A 19,702-nucleotide genomic window follows, 5' to 3' on the forward strand; every position below is an offset into this window, starting at 1 on the left:
TCCTGAAAAAATGTAATTTCGCAGATGTGACCTTATAACCCCCAGGGTGCGATTTAATATCAGAGTCAAGGTTGAACACGCTCTGTTTAAAGTGTATAGTTTTAAAATAAATTATTAATACAAAGGTGTTGACTATACCATACCTACTGTACCTCGCTATATCATAGCCACGTATGGCGAGGTCACTGGGATTGGTTCTTGGCTGCGTGTTCTGGGAAGTGCATCGGAGTTAATTCCATTCCTCTGGTACTCATTGTCCAGGGAATTCCCTAGTTTGAGACCAGATATTTCGTATAGTTGTCTGGCATATTTTTTTATTTTATTTATTTATTTTCAGTTTACAAAAGACCCATAAAAGACATACCTTATAGACTAACATACATAATAATATGATAAAAACAATTTATTTATTTACACGTATGGACCGCGACGTGTGACGGAACTTTACAGGTCAGTCAACCGTGACCATGGGACCTGTAAAGGGCCCGAAACGTCGGTTTGTTTGAAAAAACCAAACATACGAAATTTAAATCCGTAAAAAATAGTTTCATTTCCTATGATATTCAATTATATTATGTAAATTACTCCATTTGTTTGTTATAATTATTAATACAAAGACCGATCACTTAGAAAAAATTCCTTTGATCCGGCTAGATTCGAACCAACGCCGACGCCTTCTAGCAAACCGTGCCAGACGCTATGCCAACTAATTATTATTATCTGCCCCCGTGGCCGAACGGTAACCACCATGCCGGACTGTCACGCAGAGGTCCCAGGTTCGATTCCCTGCCTGGGAGAAATATTTGTAGGGCCTAACATTTATTTGTCTCGTGAGTTTGGTTGTAATATGTGGTTGTCTATGTATGTCCATGGCACCCACCACACATGGTTTCCCTAGTGCTGGGCTCTGTTGAGTGTGTGCGTTATTATTACCTATAATTATTTTCTTTATTTTTCTCAGCTTGTTAGCAGATTTGAACCACACTTGGGGAATTATATATTATTAATATTATAACTAATTTCTTTTTCATGTTTTCTTTTTTTTCTCATTATTATCATCTGAACGCCTTGGCAATTCTACTCTGGTAATAACTACACCAATAAATAGGAATAAAACATACCACAAACAATATATAAACAATACTATCGAAAACGCCAGTTAAAGGAATTATTCCACGCGGTATTGTTACACATTAAATGTAGCTGCGGCAGAGCTGGTAGTTGTCATAGTTTATTTAATTATGACGTCATTTGTATTCGTTGTCCTCATTGGGTAATTACAACTCTATCCGCTGCAATGTTCAAATTCTTTAAATGGGATAAAATTTATTTTTCACAGGAAAAGAAACTATTTTTTCGGATCTAAAACGCGTATATTTATTTTTTGTTTTTTCAAACAAACCAACGTTTTGGGCCCTTTACAGTTTTCATGGTCACGGCTGACAGAGTCGAAAAAGCAAACGTGATTTAAATTCGAAAAAAATGTTTCATTTCCTATGTGTAACAATCATGAAAACATAAAAACTGAATATTTATTATTAATATTTTTTTATAATATCAAGTGACGGGACGAATAAGTCGTGTGCCTGAGGGTAAGCTACACGCCTGTCCATAACAATTGCAGTGCCACTCAGAGCTTTAAATCACGAAGATCTGAGGAGCATTGCCACTGCGCCCGTCACCCTGAGACATAAGTTGACAAGTCCCATGTGCCTGTAATTTCACCAGCACACTTACCCTTCAAAACCGGAATACAGTAAGTAGTGCTGACGTTACTGCTTGGCGGCAGAAATAGGAAGATGGCAGTACTTCCCTGGATGTACTCTTTCACAAGGAGCTCTACTGCTACTAAATAGCTATCTTATTTTTATGCTTCTTTATACTTTTTATATTTCTTTATACTATCAATTACTCATAAACAAAAGGTTGTAGGAAGACCTTTCTCACACTATAAAAACCTATATGTTTTGTTCTATTTTACAGGTAAATGTTAAAAATTCCTTCATGTACAGGCAGTGATAACACGTCAGGTAGTATTAGAAGTAGAGCACCTTATGAAAGAGTTCGTCCAGGGAAGTACTGCCACCTTACCTATTTCTGCCGCCGAGCGTAATGTAAGCACTACTGTTTTGTTTGAGGGATAAGGGTGCTGGTCACATTACAAGTACATGGAACTTGTCAATTTAAAGCTGACTTGTTCGTCGCCTCACTTACTTCCATAAAAAAAGGCCGTAGCACACATTGACGGATCTTGTTTCGTTACACTGGAGGCGATATTCGAAAAAAAGTATATAGCTTGGCATGCTGTTGACTGTAAATATTTTATGGAGGTATCAGTATAAAACAAAAAAATTGCAACAACCATCCCCGATTGATGCTTCACTCCTCATCAAGAAACACGTCATTTATTATTGATAACATCTACGAAAACAATCACTAGAAAGGCCGCATATGAATGAATCATGAAATAAGAATCAGGAACAAAAGAATATTTTCCTCCACGGATTAGGTTACATCCTGTAGCGCACTAATACCGAAGTAAATATAAAATATGGGGATATACCGGGAAATCGGGAACAAAAATATGATTTTATACGGGATTTTTTGTTTGCGTCCATTCATATAATGTACTTATAAAGGAATTGTTTCGAAAGTAACATATAAACAAGATCTTGTTTAAGGTGATCACGTAACTTGTTTCCTTGTTGTTCTAAAGCAGGGATGCACAGACCGCGGCCCGCGGGCCGCATGCGGTATGACGATCCAAAGACGAATTATGACTTTGTCAGGTAATATTGCGGAACAATTAACTGAAAAAACTAAGATCATTGATTTTTTTTCATTAGCACTCGACGAATCCACTGATATTAGTTCCACAGCTCAACTACTCATATTCATACGAGGTGTTACTCAAGATTTTGAAGTCGTAGAAGAGTTATTAGGAATGTGTTCATTGAAAGGTCAAACCAAAAGAGTTGATATACTTATGCAATGTACTTTTGGATAAGTGTTGAAAAACTGGTTTGGACTTATCAAAATTATCGGGAGTTGCGACTGACGGTGCTCCTTCTATGATTCGTGTCAATTCCGGGCTAGTTACTTTGCCAAAAAAGTGTCTGCAAAAAAAAAACATAAACTCATCATCTCATGCAGTTTCACTGCATTATACACCAAGAAGCCCTCTGTTCTAAAAAAATTGAATTTCTAGATGTCATGAAAGTGGTAGTTTCGACTGTAAATTTCATAAAATCACGAGGACTCAATCACAGGCAATTCAAACAATTCCTTGATGACATCGAAAGCGAATATGGAGATTTGCTGTTTTATATAGAAGTAAGGTGGCTAAGTCGTGGATTGACACTGGAAGGATTTCTAAATTTAATAGAAGAAATTGGAATATTTCTGGCGGAAAAGCAAAGGGATGTCCCGGAACTTAAAAATCCTGGTTGGTTGTGTGATTTGGCTTTTTTAATTGACATTACAAATCATTTGAATGTCTTGAACACACGGCTTCAAGGCAAAAATCAACTGATATCCCAGCTCTACGCTCATGTATCATCCTTTTAATGCAAGCTGACACTTTTCAGATCGCAACTGAATTCTGGAAATTACAATCATTTTCCGAATTATAAGAAAATGGCCGAAAAATTCAACAAAACTGTGATTAATTTCAGTTATGTAGAAAAGCTAGATATTTTGATTCAATCTTTTCAAGACAGATTTTCGGACTTTAAAAAAGTGAAATCTCTGTTGGACATATTCAGCAATCCTTTCACGATTTCAATTGAAAATGCGCCAGAGTCAATGCAGTTAGAAATTATCGACATTCAAAACGACCAAGATTTACGCAACAAATTCAACGAAGGAGACTTGTTGACCTTTTACCACTGCATTGATAAAAATATGTACAAAGAGTTGCGCATAAACGCTTTGAAATGTGCCAGCTTATTTGGTTCTACCTATATATGTGAACAAACTTTTTCAATACTAAATAATAATAAAACAAAAAATCGAAACCGCCTTGCAAATGAAAGTTTGGAAGCAGTTTTACGTGTTGCTACAAGTAAATTTGAACCAAATATAAAAAAGATTGTAAGCACTATGCAGTGCCACGCTTCAAATTAATAAATTATTTTTCAATTTTAATACATTATTATCAATTCTTTATTGTCTTTAATTACCTATACTTCTGACGGCCCGCCATCAATTCATGATTTGCCCGAGTGGCCCCTAGTCTTAATAAGTCTGTGCATCCCTGTTCTAAAGGCACCTTCATATTAGAAGCTTATAGAAGCGCTGCAGAGACCGTACTGATTTTCATACAATATTTAGAAGCGAAGTTGCATCCGCGCGCCACTTTTGCAGTTACAATTAAGCGTTACACACAGAGAGAGAGCGGGTGCGAGTCGGGTCAAAACCGTGTATTTATATAGGGCTGCCTCTGTGGCCGAATGGTTACCATGCTTGACTGCCACTCAGAGGTCCCGGGTTCGACTCCCGGGCCGGGAGAAATATTTTTATGGCCTACATTTCTCTCGTGCATTTGGGTGTAATTTGTGGTTGTCTATGTGTGTGTCCATGGCACCCGCGATACATGGTTTCCCTAGTGCGGGACTATGAGTGTGTGCGTTATTATTATTATTATTGTCATCGTCATCGCCATCGTCATCGCCGTCGCCGTCGCCGTCGCTGTCGCCGTCGCCGTCGCCGTCGCCGTCGCCATCGCCATCGTCATCGTCATCGTCATCGTCATCGTCATCGTCATCGTTATCATTATCATTATTATTATTATTATATGGACGACAACAGGACACACAGAGCGCAGTCGCGTGCGCCTGTCCCGCGGTTCCGACCCGACACGCACCCGAACCGCACCCGCTCTCTGTGTGTATCACGTTTTAATTAACTAAAAATTACTGAAGCGCCATAGACGCCGCGCCACTGCAGCGCAGTCGCCCTAAGCCTACAATGATTGTAGTGACAAATTTTGTTGTGATTGATTCCAACAATTATCTTAATAGGCGAACTTGAACAAGACCGATATTTTACAGTGTACATGTAATAAATGCGGTTGTGACGATGTGACCTCTTTGCATCGTCATCCCACCTTTTTATTTAAATGTCTTATTATTTCAAAAGCATCCATTTCATAGCCCACAATCACCGTCATAATAAAAATACATCGAGGTAAACGAAACTGTTACTGTTTTTACTGTTGAATGCTACGTAAATGGACGTAAGCAGACGTAAGATATAATTTTCAGTAAATAAATTTGTCAGTTTCTATTACTGTCTGCCAAAGTACTATGAACCATGTATTCGAATCGGTTGTACTAGAAATTGAACTCAATATCTCTCACGTAACAAAGCTCGGATTGTTAGCACAGACCTTCGAAACTACATTTGTTACCCACATAGAAACATTGAAAAGTATTGCTTCATTCGCCGAAAACGATAAAGTCACTTTATCGATTATTCAATATGGGTTATTGATTAAATAACCTCATCTCTATTCCGAGTGTGCCAGTACAAACATGGCGGATTGATTTATACCGGATCTCCGAGATACGGACTTCCGTATTGTATCTCTTGCTACCTTCCGAATCCAGTATATTCAATATAAACAGTAAACACTCGAAGTCATATCCTTTAACTGGATTGAAAAGTATTCCAATTTGAAAACTTTTTACTTTTATCGGACTTTGCTTGCGGATTGAACAGCGGAATAAATTGCTGCCTATCTCATGGAATTAGCCGTTAGTAGCTTAGTATTATTATTCATTCCTCGGGAAGCTTTTGAAGGTACTTAAATTATGAAATAATTAATCTCTCCATTATATTGGAAATAATTTTGTTCCGTTGCGAATGTCAAAAACGTTTTTAAGAGTATTATTATAAACGACAACATTCTCAGCTGTTCACTCGGGGTTTGATTTCAACATGACATATGATAATCTCAGTACAGAGTACTAAAAAAACCGACCTCAAAAGTGCTTTAATTATGGAATTACATATAATTACCAAGTTTTATTGAAATCGGTTACTGGAAAGTGCGTAAACCCGGATTCATCCCCTAGTTCGCCCCTATACGGGACTTGAGACAGGAGATAATAAAAATCTGTTCTAACTATATATATTGAGAGAGAAAAACACTTTGAATTGAAGAATAGTAAAATCAACCATTGAAATAATTGCTCCTTATAATAAAATTTGGGCGGTATTTATAAAAATGAATCTTCATGCATGAACAGCCACCCTTAGAGGTGGACGATTTTCTTAAAAATTAAATGGGACTACTATGGGGGTACCCTCTTTCCAACAAAAAAGAATCATGAAAATCGGTTCACAAATACCGGAGTTATCGCGTAACATACATACAAAAATAAAACATACAATCGAATTGAGAACCTCCTCCTTTTTTGAAGTCGGTTAACAATTGTGATAAAAAGGGGTCAAAGGCGAAAGTGGTGAGGTATACAGATTCTTTAGTGTATTAAAATACTAGTTTCACCCTGCGTACAGATAGATTTAAATCAAATCATTTTATATCTTTGTGGCACAGATAATAAACTCGTTACGTTTAGAATCACTAGTTATCTTTTTTTTATGATACCATGTGACAGGACGAACAAGTCGTGCACCTGATGGTAAGCGACATTGCAGTGCCACACAAAGCTTTAAATCGCAAAGGTCTGAGGGACACTGCCACTGTGCCCGTCACCCTGAGACATAAGTTGACACGTCTCATGTGCCTGTAATTTCACCAGCACCTTTACCCTTCAAAACCGTACGCAGTAATGCTCACGTTACTGCTTGGCAGTAGAAATAGGTAAGAAGGTAGTACTCCCCTCGACGAACTCTTAGAGCTCTACTGCTACGAAAATCCTACGAAGATCTGCCTTGCGTATCATATGCTTAAAAATTAAAGGCTTCAAACCACAAAGTACATAAATCCTCCACATTATGCAAGTTCAATCAGCAACTTTACCGTGAGTTTACCATGTTAACAGTCGTTAGCCATAACACCATCCTGTCCGCGTTCGCCGACCACTGGGACGGACCAATGGTCGCCCGGTGGTCGTCACTACATGTCTAACGTTGGAGGTTTTTTAGTTTAGTTTGTTATTTTATTTGTACATTTTTATTTTTTACTAACAATAGTGCTTAAGATTTTCTTTTTATATGATACTAACACTTATGGACTTATGGTCTGAAATAAAGATTTTTATTATTATTATTATTATAACCTAAAATATTTGTACAAATAATATTAGTCTAGTTCTCATGACCACTAGGGACGCTGTACCTACTATTTTCCTTACAAAATTTTCTAATATGTTGTATGAAAACGACGTTAAAAGAAATGGAAAATATCCCATACATAGGATAGATGAAAGCTTGTGGAGCTGTCTCGCGATTTGTATCTTTTTTTTAAACTAGAAACCGTACAGGTTTGCAATGTCATCACCAGACACTGAATAAAGCACCGCGTACCTTGAGTTGATGAATCCAGGATCTGCAGGATTACAGCGGCAACCCGTGTCGTGCTGCAATCTTGATTGACGCCAACGCGAAAGTACTTTGGTCGGCTGGACGCGCGCTCTATTTTATGGAGAAGTTCACTGACTTTGATATATATGTATTAGCACAAAGTTTGACAGTCTCGTAGGATTTTGATTATTTTTAATATTTTAGAGACTTTTTATCTCTGCCTTTTTGATGGATTTGGCATTGCAAACAGCGCGAAATTTAAATATAGAACTTACGTGAAACGCTCATGCAAAGGGGCTTCATACGGTCCATGGATCTACTAATTTCGAAAGTGGGCGGACCTGGTGAGCGGCGATAGGTTATCATTCTCTAGTTAATTAATTTTATTATGAAATGGACGGTGACGGAGCGTCTCTGTCGAACGTCCAAGCAGCCTTTATACGTTACTAGCGACTATTAACGTCGTAAAGACATTGTAGGACTATAGCTTTAGCACCGGTACTACACTAAAAGCAGAACACGTCATAACATACCTACCTCGCTACGAAAGAAAATGGTGTCACGTTAGTGCCATTTTGTTTACGTACCATTAAATTTAAAGTTTGAACACTACTTTCCTTAAAAGCAGTATAAAACGAATGTTATGACACCTCCTCCATGGAATCTGAAGACGTGGAAAGATTTTTCATTTTATTACCATCGCTAGTATCCATTCCGGGATTTCTAATTCTTACACACGTATAAAATTTTTTTTTACGAAATTAGACAACTAATGCTGTTTCGATTTTTTATCCCTTACCAAAAAATTTTGATGAATTTTATCATTTTAATGGATAGCTCACGCTTGACAAAAAAATTGACTATGACAAATTTGTTTTCACAAAAAATAACTTAATGGTTGCTAAGACAGTTTCCTTGTATCTTAATGGTTTCGAATTTCCCCATACTGTCCCATTTAAAATAAACACACCGTGTCGGGTATATACAGATATGTGCATACAGGGTACCGGAGAAGACGGATCAATAAGATCATTTTAGCTGCCTGAGTTTTTTCAAGCCATCCAATCCTGTTTCTAATAAGGATCAAAAATTTCTATGGACCAACTGTGTACTAGTAATGTCAGAAATCTCTAAAAACATTTTCCACGCATTCCGTAAAGACTGTTACTACTTAATGTAAATTGTTGAAACACGTTGTGTTAGTAGACATAAAATGGAACCAACTACGTCAACTGCAATTAATATGCTAAAATGTTAATAGCCTGCAAGCTACGTAATGCCTGGAAAAAAACGTAAATAACGATGTCAAACGAATTCCCTTCAAGCATAATAAATTCCTCCCATATAGAAAAATCGCGCAAGCATCTTGTATGAAATCGATGTTTTCGTATGAGTAATCTTTTTCCCTGAATTTAACTTTACTATTGTGTTATTGAATGTGATATAAAAACGCTTTGATATTTTGTTTATAACAGACATTTTAATACACAGGGCGCATTATAAGTTTCCGGAACTGGCCACTTACATGAACAATATTTAAAAAGTAATTACAACATTTGAAAATGGAACTCTTTGGCTGTAGAATACAGTTTGTTTCATCAAGTGGCATGAATGTTTTCAAAATTGGTTCATTCGTATGAAAAAGTGCATTAACGCTAACGGAGAATATTTTGAGAAACAATAAATTCATTTCTGACCATTTATAGTATTTAATTATTGTTCATTCCGAAAACTTATAGTACTCCCCAACTATCACATGTTTCTCTTAACACAATGTAAAAAACATGCAAGGTTAAACCTGGGTTGAAATTTTTTACTTTTATTGATTCTGTTAATACTAACATCTGTACTATTATAATTGTTTTTAACTCCAAACAAAATTGCTGGGTGCCTTTTATTCGTCGATATTTTAGAGAGTGATTTGGCGCCTAACACGAACAACTTTTACTGCGTGAGACGCTCTCCAATCGCAAAAAATATTATCAGATGTCCCACACATTTTGGTTGAGTAAGTATGGTCATGTAGTATGGAGCGGTTGCTATTTCGCCGGATTCAACGGAGCCACTATACTAAATTTGTACATATTATTACAATTGTTCATAGCGATGAACAATTGTAGTAATATGACAATCATATTACAATTGTTCACAGCGATGAATAGAATCAACATCTTGCATATAGCAATTTTAAGTTAATGGTCAATCACGATGTTTTACTACCATGATATTCAACTTACATATAGTAAAAAAGGACCCAGTTAATAAGTAGCAAATAAACTCATTGTCTTGAAAGATCTCATCTCTCGATGTGACTCTATTATACGTAAAATGTAATACAAAATCTATTAGGCTGCCTTTCCACCAGAGAGGTGCGAGGAAAAATCCACCAACAGGATTATTTCATTTTCCTAGCCTCGCTTAGCGCAGCTCCGGAGACTGCTGAAAATGTGACACTAACTGACACTGACACATCGCCACTGCTCACCCCACCACACCGTACCCCACTCGCGCATAGCTGAAAAGAGTCCGTAAGTCCGGTCGCCGCGCGGGCTGCCGCGTAGACCAAATTCAAGCCAATCTCGCCCGCGTGTCCGGGACGCTCATTTAAATTAAAACGTAAAATCTAAATAGGCATATTTTGGCATGACAGTTAGACGCTCGCGGTCGCTGCACGGTGGCAACGTGGTCTCTACTCGGCGAGCGCGATGAAATCCGTGTCGAATAAATGCCCCTAACGCATCCTCGCAAAGCGCCACTGCGCATCCTCTCACCGCCTCGCTACCTCGCACATCTCTGATGAAAAGGCAGCCTTACACTTATGTTTGATAAATAATCAGTCAAAAATTAATAAATTAAATTTGGATCCTCGTTATTTCAACGCAAACAGTGATATTATAGGTCAATACCACCGCCTCGAAATCCAAATGTAAAATTTTAGTCTACGTATTTTCTGTAAAATGTTATCAAACTACTTCCACCATTAAACTGACCATTCCTTTGGTAATCAGATCAGAAAGTCAGATCAATAATTTTATTGGGACCCTCGTTATTTCATCGCAAACATTAATATTAAAAATCACTACCACCCACCCTCTCGTAGTCCAAGAGTAAAATTTTACTCTACGTATTTTATGTAAAACGTTATACATTTCCTGTGATAAATAAGTCCTCCGAATTAATTTAGAATCGTAATTATTTCGTCATAAATGTAAATATGAAAAAGCAACACTGTTTCAAAATAAAAAGTACCCTATTGCTATATGTTTATAGTCAGAAAGGAAGCAAGCAATATTCATCAATAAGCTTAGGTTACCTTTGATAATTAATTAAAGGTTGAAGGGTTAATTTAAGCCAGAAGTATTGCCACCTTACCTATTTATATCGCCAAGGAGTAATGTAAGCATTACCGCTTTTAGGTTTTGAATGTTAAGAGTGCTGGAGAAATTACAGCCATATGTGACTTGTCAACTTACGTAGGCGCAGGGCAGTGCTCCTCAGATCTTTGCAATTTATATATCTGAGTGGCACTGCAACTGCTATGACAGACGTGTCGCTTACCACCAGATTCACGACTTGTTTGTCTTGTCACTAAAAAAAGGCCCTTATATGAGGTATTAAAAACCAAAACTTCCATGTCATACAAATTTGACTGGGATCCTTCTTCTTTTCACTGTCTTTTTATTATCGACACGTCTAAACCCTTCTCGAGTCATTGTACAAGCCATCAAACATTGTTTTTTACGCAAAACGCCCTTCTCCTTGGTGGTTTACAAATCACGCACGTCGTAAACTACAATCTGATATTCCGTGAGTGAAATTTACAGTCGCATATAAATCAAGTTTTTGTAATAGATATAACACTGTTCGTTGTTGGTTAGTTATTTTAAGTGGGTTAGTGCTGTATTTTTTTCCATTGTTATTCCTTTTACAAATATTGTAATTAGTTAGGCTGGGATACAAATATATGTATATAAACTGTTGAATTCTCTCGATCACATTAACAAAATTGTGCCAGTAACTAACTTTCGCAGAAAAGGAGACTTGATCAGTATTCGCAATTCGTCTAGATTGTCGTTTGTGAAATTTGTAACAAATCACACGCCATTAAAAAAAAAGAAACAAAATATTCCACGTTACAAAGCCACGGTAATGATATTTTTCCACGCTTTACATGATTCATGTGGCAAAATGTCTCGCTTTCCTGACCCCTATATATTTTACCAACTTTTTATTACAAATAATTCTCAAACGTCGTATATCTACTGTAAAACGTTTATTATGGGCTCTACTTCTAGGCATGGGTCTTCTAAGTGGTTCTCCCATACGACAAAAATAAAAATAAGAATATTCACGTTTCGGTATATGAATGCTCACCATAATATCTACTATGTTATGGCTATGTGTAGCTAAGTGTGGCTACTTGTGGCTATGAGTGGGTTTGCTTATCGGTTTGCATGGTGTCGCCATCTCTGAGGTCTCTACAAACTAACGTTTCAATATTGTCTCGGGTCTGGGTGTTTGTGGTACCGTCGTTGTTTCCGATTTCCATAACACAAGTGCTTTTGCTACCTAATTTGGAATCAGAGCAAAGTCTGTGATATTGTATATATTTATTTATTCGTTATTAACTATGTCCGAACTTCCAAAAAAATATAAATAAATTGAAGAGCTTTACTAATTACTTTCACTATCAAAACAACCTCCGAAATTATTAATCTGAGATATATATAGAATCTGAGATGACCATCTTAATCAGCCGTGATCGTGGGACCTGTAAAGGGTCAGAATAATTTGTTTGAAAATACAAATACGTATATGCGATTTAGACCCTGAATTATAAAATATAAAAAATAATTGAATGTCAATTCAATAAAAATTTAAATAATATCTGTAGAAAGTTTTAAAGAGACTTAAAGTGCATTCAAAAAATTTTGAAGGTTTTCTGACAAGCAGCTGATAATAACTACTAATTAAAACTGCTTAAATGACTAAAAAAGATTAAATAAACAGTACTATTTCAAGCAACGACGTTACAAATAGGAAACATGGTAATCATATTTTCGCTCGCGTTGTGTCTCACGTGATTAATGTGCCGTAACATGCTTTTCCTTATTGTTTTATGTGAGAGATTTCCCAGTAGTGTTTGCGGAACCCTGTCGTCGCCTGGCGTTATTTTTAATTTTTACCTCTGCCTGTTTTTCAGAGGAATATTAATTATTTTTATACTACGGGTACATTTCATTTAAAGCCATTTTTTAAAATTAATTTATATATTTATAATATACTTCTGAAGTTGCTGTGAAGATTTTTCAAGATACTTGTAAGAGATAAAATATTCTATATTAGATATCAATACTATCAGTATTTGGTTAAAAGCGGAGGTTTATAGATGAACAGTTTTCAGTCAAGTATTTTTCTATATGCTGGGTATAGTACTACAGTACAATTGTACAAAATTTTACTTGCGTCACTATGCTGAAGATTGTACTAAAATACAAAGACGTAACCGCCAATAAACACTATGCCAACTTTATTTTTGACCATTTTGTTATTTTGTAAACAGCCATGTTTATTTACTAATACTAAGTTCCGCGAATTTTGTAAAAAAAAGTTTGTCACAAAAAACCAAATTCGAAAGAAAACCAAAAAAACATTTGTGAAAAAAAAGAAACAGAAAACAAAATAAAAACGGAACATTGCCGTGAACTAGTTGCCGTTTGGAGGTATCGATTTAGATAGCTTTTAAATTTGCAGTTTGTTCAACTGTAGTTTGAGTTTACCAATTGGAGTATATAGTAATAAAATATAATATATAAATAAAATATAAAATAAAAATATCAGCCATCACGTAAAAATAACAACTAATAAACACTCAAATTAATGTATTACATGTGCAAGTGTATTCACTTTTAAATAAAAGTAAATTTTTAACCGACTTCTCAAAAATGAGGAGGTTCTCAATTAGACTGTATTTATATTTTGTGTGTACGTTACGCGATTACTCCAATATTTGTAAACCGATTTCGAAGATTCTTTTTTTTGTTAGTAAGGGCGTGCCTCTGTGGTCTCATTTAGAAAATATTCCACCTCTAATAGTGGCAAATTAGTGGATGAATCTGGTTTATTGGATTTCATCCACTTTCCTTTAACCGATTTCAGTAAAACTTGCCAAATGATGAATTCCACAAACTTTTGAAGTCGGTTTTTTTTAATAAAAATGTTATAATTATTATAGATGGCGGTCGCATTCTACGTTAACTGGAACGTCTATCTGTATGCCTGTTTGTAAGCTAAAAAATGAAATCACAACATCGTAATCGCACCCTCTAGGCATTTTGAGCCTACGTAAATTCTACGTCGTTCATAACCAACATCACCAATTGTTGATGTAAGCTTGTTGATATGTATTTTGTTCACCAAACTCAGTACTGGGCAGTAGAGTCATTCGAGGTAACTAAGCGCAGTGGGTAAGTGTGTGCAAGAGCTATATCTCCGGAACAGAGGAAGAGGGGTAGGTGGTTTGTTTCGGTAAAACCAAGGCGCCTGAGTGGCTAATTAGTTCCGATTTGGCACTTGGACGCGCGGTCGTTGGTTAATCTTTTTAAGCAAAAATCTGTTTTTGTTATTTACATCCATAGATTTTTGGTCTCTAAAAACAGTGTAAAAGTGTCTCTAAAAAAGTTGAAGGTTATATATATTCGGTGCTTAATATCTTGCGATTATTCATTTGCATTCTGGGGAAAGTGTGCACGGGTAAGTATGCATATGCTTACACTTGCTCCATCTGTAATATTTTCGTTCATTCATTTGTACAATATTTTTAACAGTCTTTTATTTTATATATCAGTGCCTAATCATCACCGCGGAATTATATAAAAAAAATCGAACGAACACCAGTTAATAAAGTCAATAAATATTATGTATGCATAGTAGGTAATTATAACCAATATCAAAAATATAATTCCTAAGAGGAATGTGATTAAATAATCGATGTGATCAAATAATGTTTGTTTGTATCTATGAGTCTAAGAAATTGTTCTAATTAATCATAGGTCCCATCCCTGAAGTGAATAAATCTCAAGGTGTTATTGACTTAATTTTAGTGATAATTTCAACTGAAATGCAAAGACTAATTATGTAACAATAAAGAACATATCAACGTTTTTAACAATACTGTTTATTATTATTATGTTTTTACCATGAGCAAACAGTGCGCTTACACACATCCCCTACATCGCATACCCACACACATACCCCTCCTGCGTCTACTTACTTACCCCATAAACCCACCCGCGCACAGTTACTCGCAATGCGGATCAAGTGAACGCATTCAGATTTTTGATCATTTTTTATTAATAGGAAAAAAGCGTATTTAAAGTTTTTGTTTTAGTTTAAATTTAGCCTAATAAATTATTTTTTTGCATTATGTTCCTAACTCTTATAAATTATGTGAAGTAATACCTAAATTAAAAAGTGCGCACACTTGACCCGAATTACTCTACATAAATTACTTGTAATTGAAATACAAAGGCGTATTTTGTATTTGTAAATTACTACCTAAGAATGTATTCCGTAATTAGAATTTCAAATATCTGACAGCAATGTATTTTGTTATTGAAATTTCAAGTATTTTCGTGGTGTCGCGTTTGTGGTAATGAAGGATTATTGTGATAGAAAAATGTTACTATAGTCTGATGCAGTATTTTGAAGAATGCCTATACCAACTTAATCCGCTTTGTTCCTACTGTAGCAAAAGTCATTATATTATGTTGTAATATTTTATAATTTTTGTTTTGCTATTATTATTTTCTTTACGATAAGATTATTATGTTTTTTATTTTTATAATTATAAATATATATTTTTATACTACTTTAATTTTAAGAACACAAGATAATACACATGAAAGCAATAAATACTTTTGACTTTGACTTCAAAGGTCAAAATACCGTATTTTTTATTGTGTACTTTCAACACACCTCACCACTTACAACGCACCACAGGGAAAAAAAGTACAATGCTTGATGACCTCAGTAGAGCCTCGGAAGGAATCGGACTTAAAATAAACATGGATAAGACGAAAATCATGTGGAATGGCTAAGTTCTGCCATTTTTTTTATAATATCAAGTGACGGGCCTGTCCACAACATAGGAAACTATACTCTCGAAGTTGTTGACGATTTTTTACACCTGCAACAAATTATCCAGAGAAAGAGGTTAATCGTCGAATCCGACTCGGCTGTGCAGCGTTCGAGAAGCTACGCCATATTTTCTTGTCCCAAATACGTGTCTCAAGGCAAAAGTCTTGTGTTGCTACTGATGACCAATGGTCGGAAATATGTTCCACATATATAGATACATGTATAAATATAGTTACGAGGAGCGACATACACTTGTTAAAATCATCAAATATTAACTAAAAATTTTTTTCGACTTACGACTTTCCGGAAATGGCTTTACTGCATCGTAGTACAAAAGTACTGGCCTAGGTAATCGAAATTGGATTTTAAAATAATTGTAATGGTGCATTGTAAAAAAAAATCAGTTAAATAACTGGCCTTTTACCAAAGCAAAGAATAAAAAAGTAACGAGAATGGTCACTCTCCGCCCCTCCGTAGCTTTAGATACCGCACTGCGCCCCACATATTGACGGTCACATTGACGTAACGGCGACAAGGCTGTCAGCGAGCCATTCGCCAAGGACAACACCCTGATGTTTAAACTGTTTAAATTTATTTATACGAACGTTAAACCTTATATTATTATGATGGTCGTGAATTGTGCCATGTCCAGTTATTTATTTTCATCTAAGTAAAATTATGAGAGGTGTTTCTTTCGTTAAAAACACTTTTTATTACATTTCGAATATTCAATATAATTTACGTTTAGGAAATTAAAGTCACAATAATCATTACAAGTACCATTATCCACTCTGAGTGCGTATAAGTGCCTGTGTGTGCCTGTGTGTGCCAGTCGCAGTGTCCTCTGACAGTGTCGGGAAATAGCTTCCAACTTAAAGAGCAATTCACGTGCCCCACGCGCCTCGTCGCCTTAGGGCCTCGTCTAACACAGATATTCACCGGGCACGGATGCTTCAGTGAGTATCTGAATCGGATCGGATGCGAGTCGACGACGCAGTGCCACCACCGTGGGAGGGACCAGGATTCCGCCCAGCGCACACTGGAGGAGTGCCCCGCGTGGGCCTCCGAGTGGAACATCCTGGTTGCCCGTATCGGGCGAGATCTCTCTCCGCCAGGCGTAGTAGCGGCTATATATATAGTCCCATGAGGCAGTGGTCTCCTTCTGTGAAGCGGTGATACTTCAGAAGAAGGTTGCCGAGCGTAATCGGGAGAGGGCTGATCCCGCTCGGCGGCGGCGTACCTTCGCAGCTGCGGGCAATCGGAGCAGGGGCTTCGTTCGCCAGTAAGTTAGGCAGACGCGAGAAGGATGACGTGCCAGTGTGGCCCGCTTCGTCGTGAGGAGAGAGCTCCTTCTAGATACTGGAGGGGTTCCGGTGCGCAAAAGTCGACCCCGGATCCTTCCCACTAGAGCACCCGAGAAGGCCACCGTAGGGTTTTAGCCGGCAGAAGTCCGGCACAACCTCCCGCTGCCCCCGTGGCGCAGAGGTCTCCTAGGAAGATTTCCCCACGCAAAAAAAGGGCCTCGTCGACCGCTACTAAAAAACAGACGTCCCGGCCACACACCACCAGAGCAGACGAACATGTCCATCTCTGTAGCTCACCACAAACCACAGCGAGTCCATACCCCAGTCCGAGTACACCAGAGACGCCAAAAAGAGAGTATCACTAGCGGAGGGCTTGACCCGGACGTCTCCTGTACCCTGGTCTTGCCGGCGAGCCCGTAGTGTCTCCGGAATACCCTATGTCTCGAGTCGGTAGATAAGGACAAACAAACTGGTTCGTGTCCAGTCGGAAGCTCTTTGTGAATGTGTAAGAGTCGTTCAGGGAAGTACTGCCGCATATTTCTGCCGCCAAGCAGTAATAGCAGCACTACTGCGTTTCGGTTTAGAAGAGTGAGAGTGCTAGTGAAATTACAAGCACTTGGAACTTGTCAATGTATGTCTCAGGGTGACGGTCGCAGTGGCAGTACCGCTCAGAATTTTGCTATTAAAGCTCTGAGTGACACTGTTATGGAATTACGTGTCTTGGTATCATAAAAAAAAGAAATTTTTCTTTGTGTTTGAGATCTTTGTATGAATAATAATTAAATCACCATGCACAAAAACTACTTACAATAGTGTGGCGGCCTCATTCCTTGTTGTACCTGTATGACGTCACCACCCCACTGATCATGGATTACTTTCCACTACCCAAATTGTGAAAGACTTTCACCTTGAATGTTTGAATAATTTTCTACTTTTGTCTACAGTTTCGACGTTCGTGGTCGCTCGTTCAACAAGGCTCTCCAGTGGTCCGACCCCAACGCATTCGGCCCTCGTGCATACTTCGCCACAATAGCTCGACCAGCAGCTCTGACCCTCGATACCGTGCAGCTGGATGACGAGGGCTTTTATCGTTGCAGAGTCGACTTTAAGAATTCGCCGACAAGAAACTTTCAGATACGTCTACATGTTATTGGTAAGTATTTATATTTATGCTCTGTTTAAAATGACACTTTTTTTTATATAGCCCCGCACTAGGGAAACCCTGTTTTGTGGGTACCATGGACACATACATAAACAATCACAAACTATGTCCAAACTCACGGGAGAAACAAATGTATTAGTAGCAGTAGACCTCCTTATGAAAGAGTTCGTCCAGAGAAATACTACTTCTTTTACTTATTTATAAAAGAAACATTCTCGTAGATTTACCTATTTCTATCGCCCAAGCAGTAATGTAATCATTACTGCGTTTCGTTACTTTTTTTTAGCGCACACACTCAACATAGCCCCGCACTAGGGAAACCCTGTGCCGCGTATGCCATGGACACACACATAGACAACCACAAATTACATCCAAACTCACGAGAGAAATAAATGTATTTTTTATTAATTGTATGATTTGGAAGGGTAGGAGGAGGGTGCTGGTGAAATTACCGGCACATGGAATTTGTCACCTTATGTCTCAGGGTGACGGACGTAACGGCAGTGTCTCTAAGATCATTGTTTTAAATGCAACTTTTATGGATAGGTGCGTGGCTTACTACCAGGCGTATGACTTGTTCGTCCCGTGACTTGGTATAAATTATACAAATTTTGTCCCGGCCCGGAAACCGAACCCGGGACCATTGCTTGGCAGACCAGCAATGTAACCGTTCAGCTACGAAAGCTGTTACTCGTTTTGTCTTAAAGAGTTATGTGTTCTATATTATTATAGTACACTTCCGAACACATAATTCGGGCCACCAAATAAATGGCTTTGGTTGATTGATTCCGCATAACAGTGAAAGTATTGAATCAATAACTTTGGAAAAAATATATAGCAAAATTGAGGATATATTACTATAGTGTGTGAAAACACGATTCCTAAAAATTTATAAGAAAATAGGACACGATATATTGTACGATATATATTTTTGAAACGGCTTTAATTGCGTTTGTAAAAAAATAATTTTCAAATAAAGCCAGTGATCCTGCTCGACCTAAGCAAAATGAAGCGTATTAGTACGGGAAAAATTTAAATTCGAGCTGAGGTGGATAGACTCTTAAAAGGATAGAAGAATACAATAATATTGCTATCATAAAAGAAAAACTTGTCCCACAGACCTCGTCTCACAATGAAAGGGCTTGGGTTGTAGTTTCCATTCGGTCCCAATGCGATTGGGAACTTCATACCCACCATTAAATTGCTGTGCAGATTTGTGCAGTTTTCTTCACGATGTTTCCTTTTTTGAAATTTGAAATTAAATTTCGCACGTTAATTTCGAAAAACACAGAAGCGCAAGCCCGAATTCGCACCCACCCTCTGTTTAAGAGGCGGTAGGTCAAAAACATTAGGCTACTCGACACGTCTTATATTTTTTTTATTATACTAAACTACTAGCACTAGTTTCAAAATTACGTAATAGGTTTTGATCAATCTATTTGTAATCAATGAATTACTAAGAAACTGAAGATCTGTTGTTGATGAACATATAACATTTTTAATTTCTTACATATACAGAACATCTGAATGTATTTACCACTTTCTCCCGCAACAAACAAACACACACACACACACACACACACACACACACACACACACACACACA

General features: G+C 37.3%; 1 protein-coding gene across 1 annotated transcript in view; it reads left to right on the forward strand.

Annotated features, from left to right (window-relative positions):
* The window catches only part of LOC113226655 (neural cell adhesion molecule 1-like), a 136,522-nt gene that overhangs the window by 34,533 nt on the left and 82,287 nt on the right, over nt 1–19,702 (forward strand). The window contains exon 4 of the mRNA XM_026459375.1: nt 17,879–18,087. Within this exon, the coding sequence (XP_026315160.1) occupies nt 17,879–18,087 (209 nt within the window). The remainder of the gene's footprint in view (nt 1–17,878; nt 18,088–19,702) is intronic.

This window comes from Hyposmocoma kahamanoa, unplaced genomic scaffold (assembly GCF_003589595.1).
Source record: "Hyposmocoma kahamanoa isolate Upper Pololo Valley unplaced genomic scaffold, ASM358959v1 192, whole genome shotgun sequence".
NCBI classification, from domain to species: Eukaryota; Metazoa; Arthropoda; class Insecta; order Lepidoptera; family Cosmopterigidae; genus Hyposmocoma; species Hyposmocoma kahamanoa.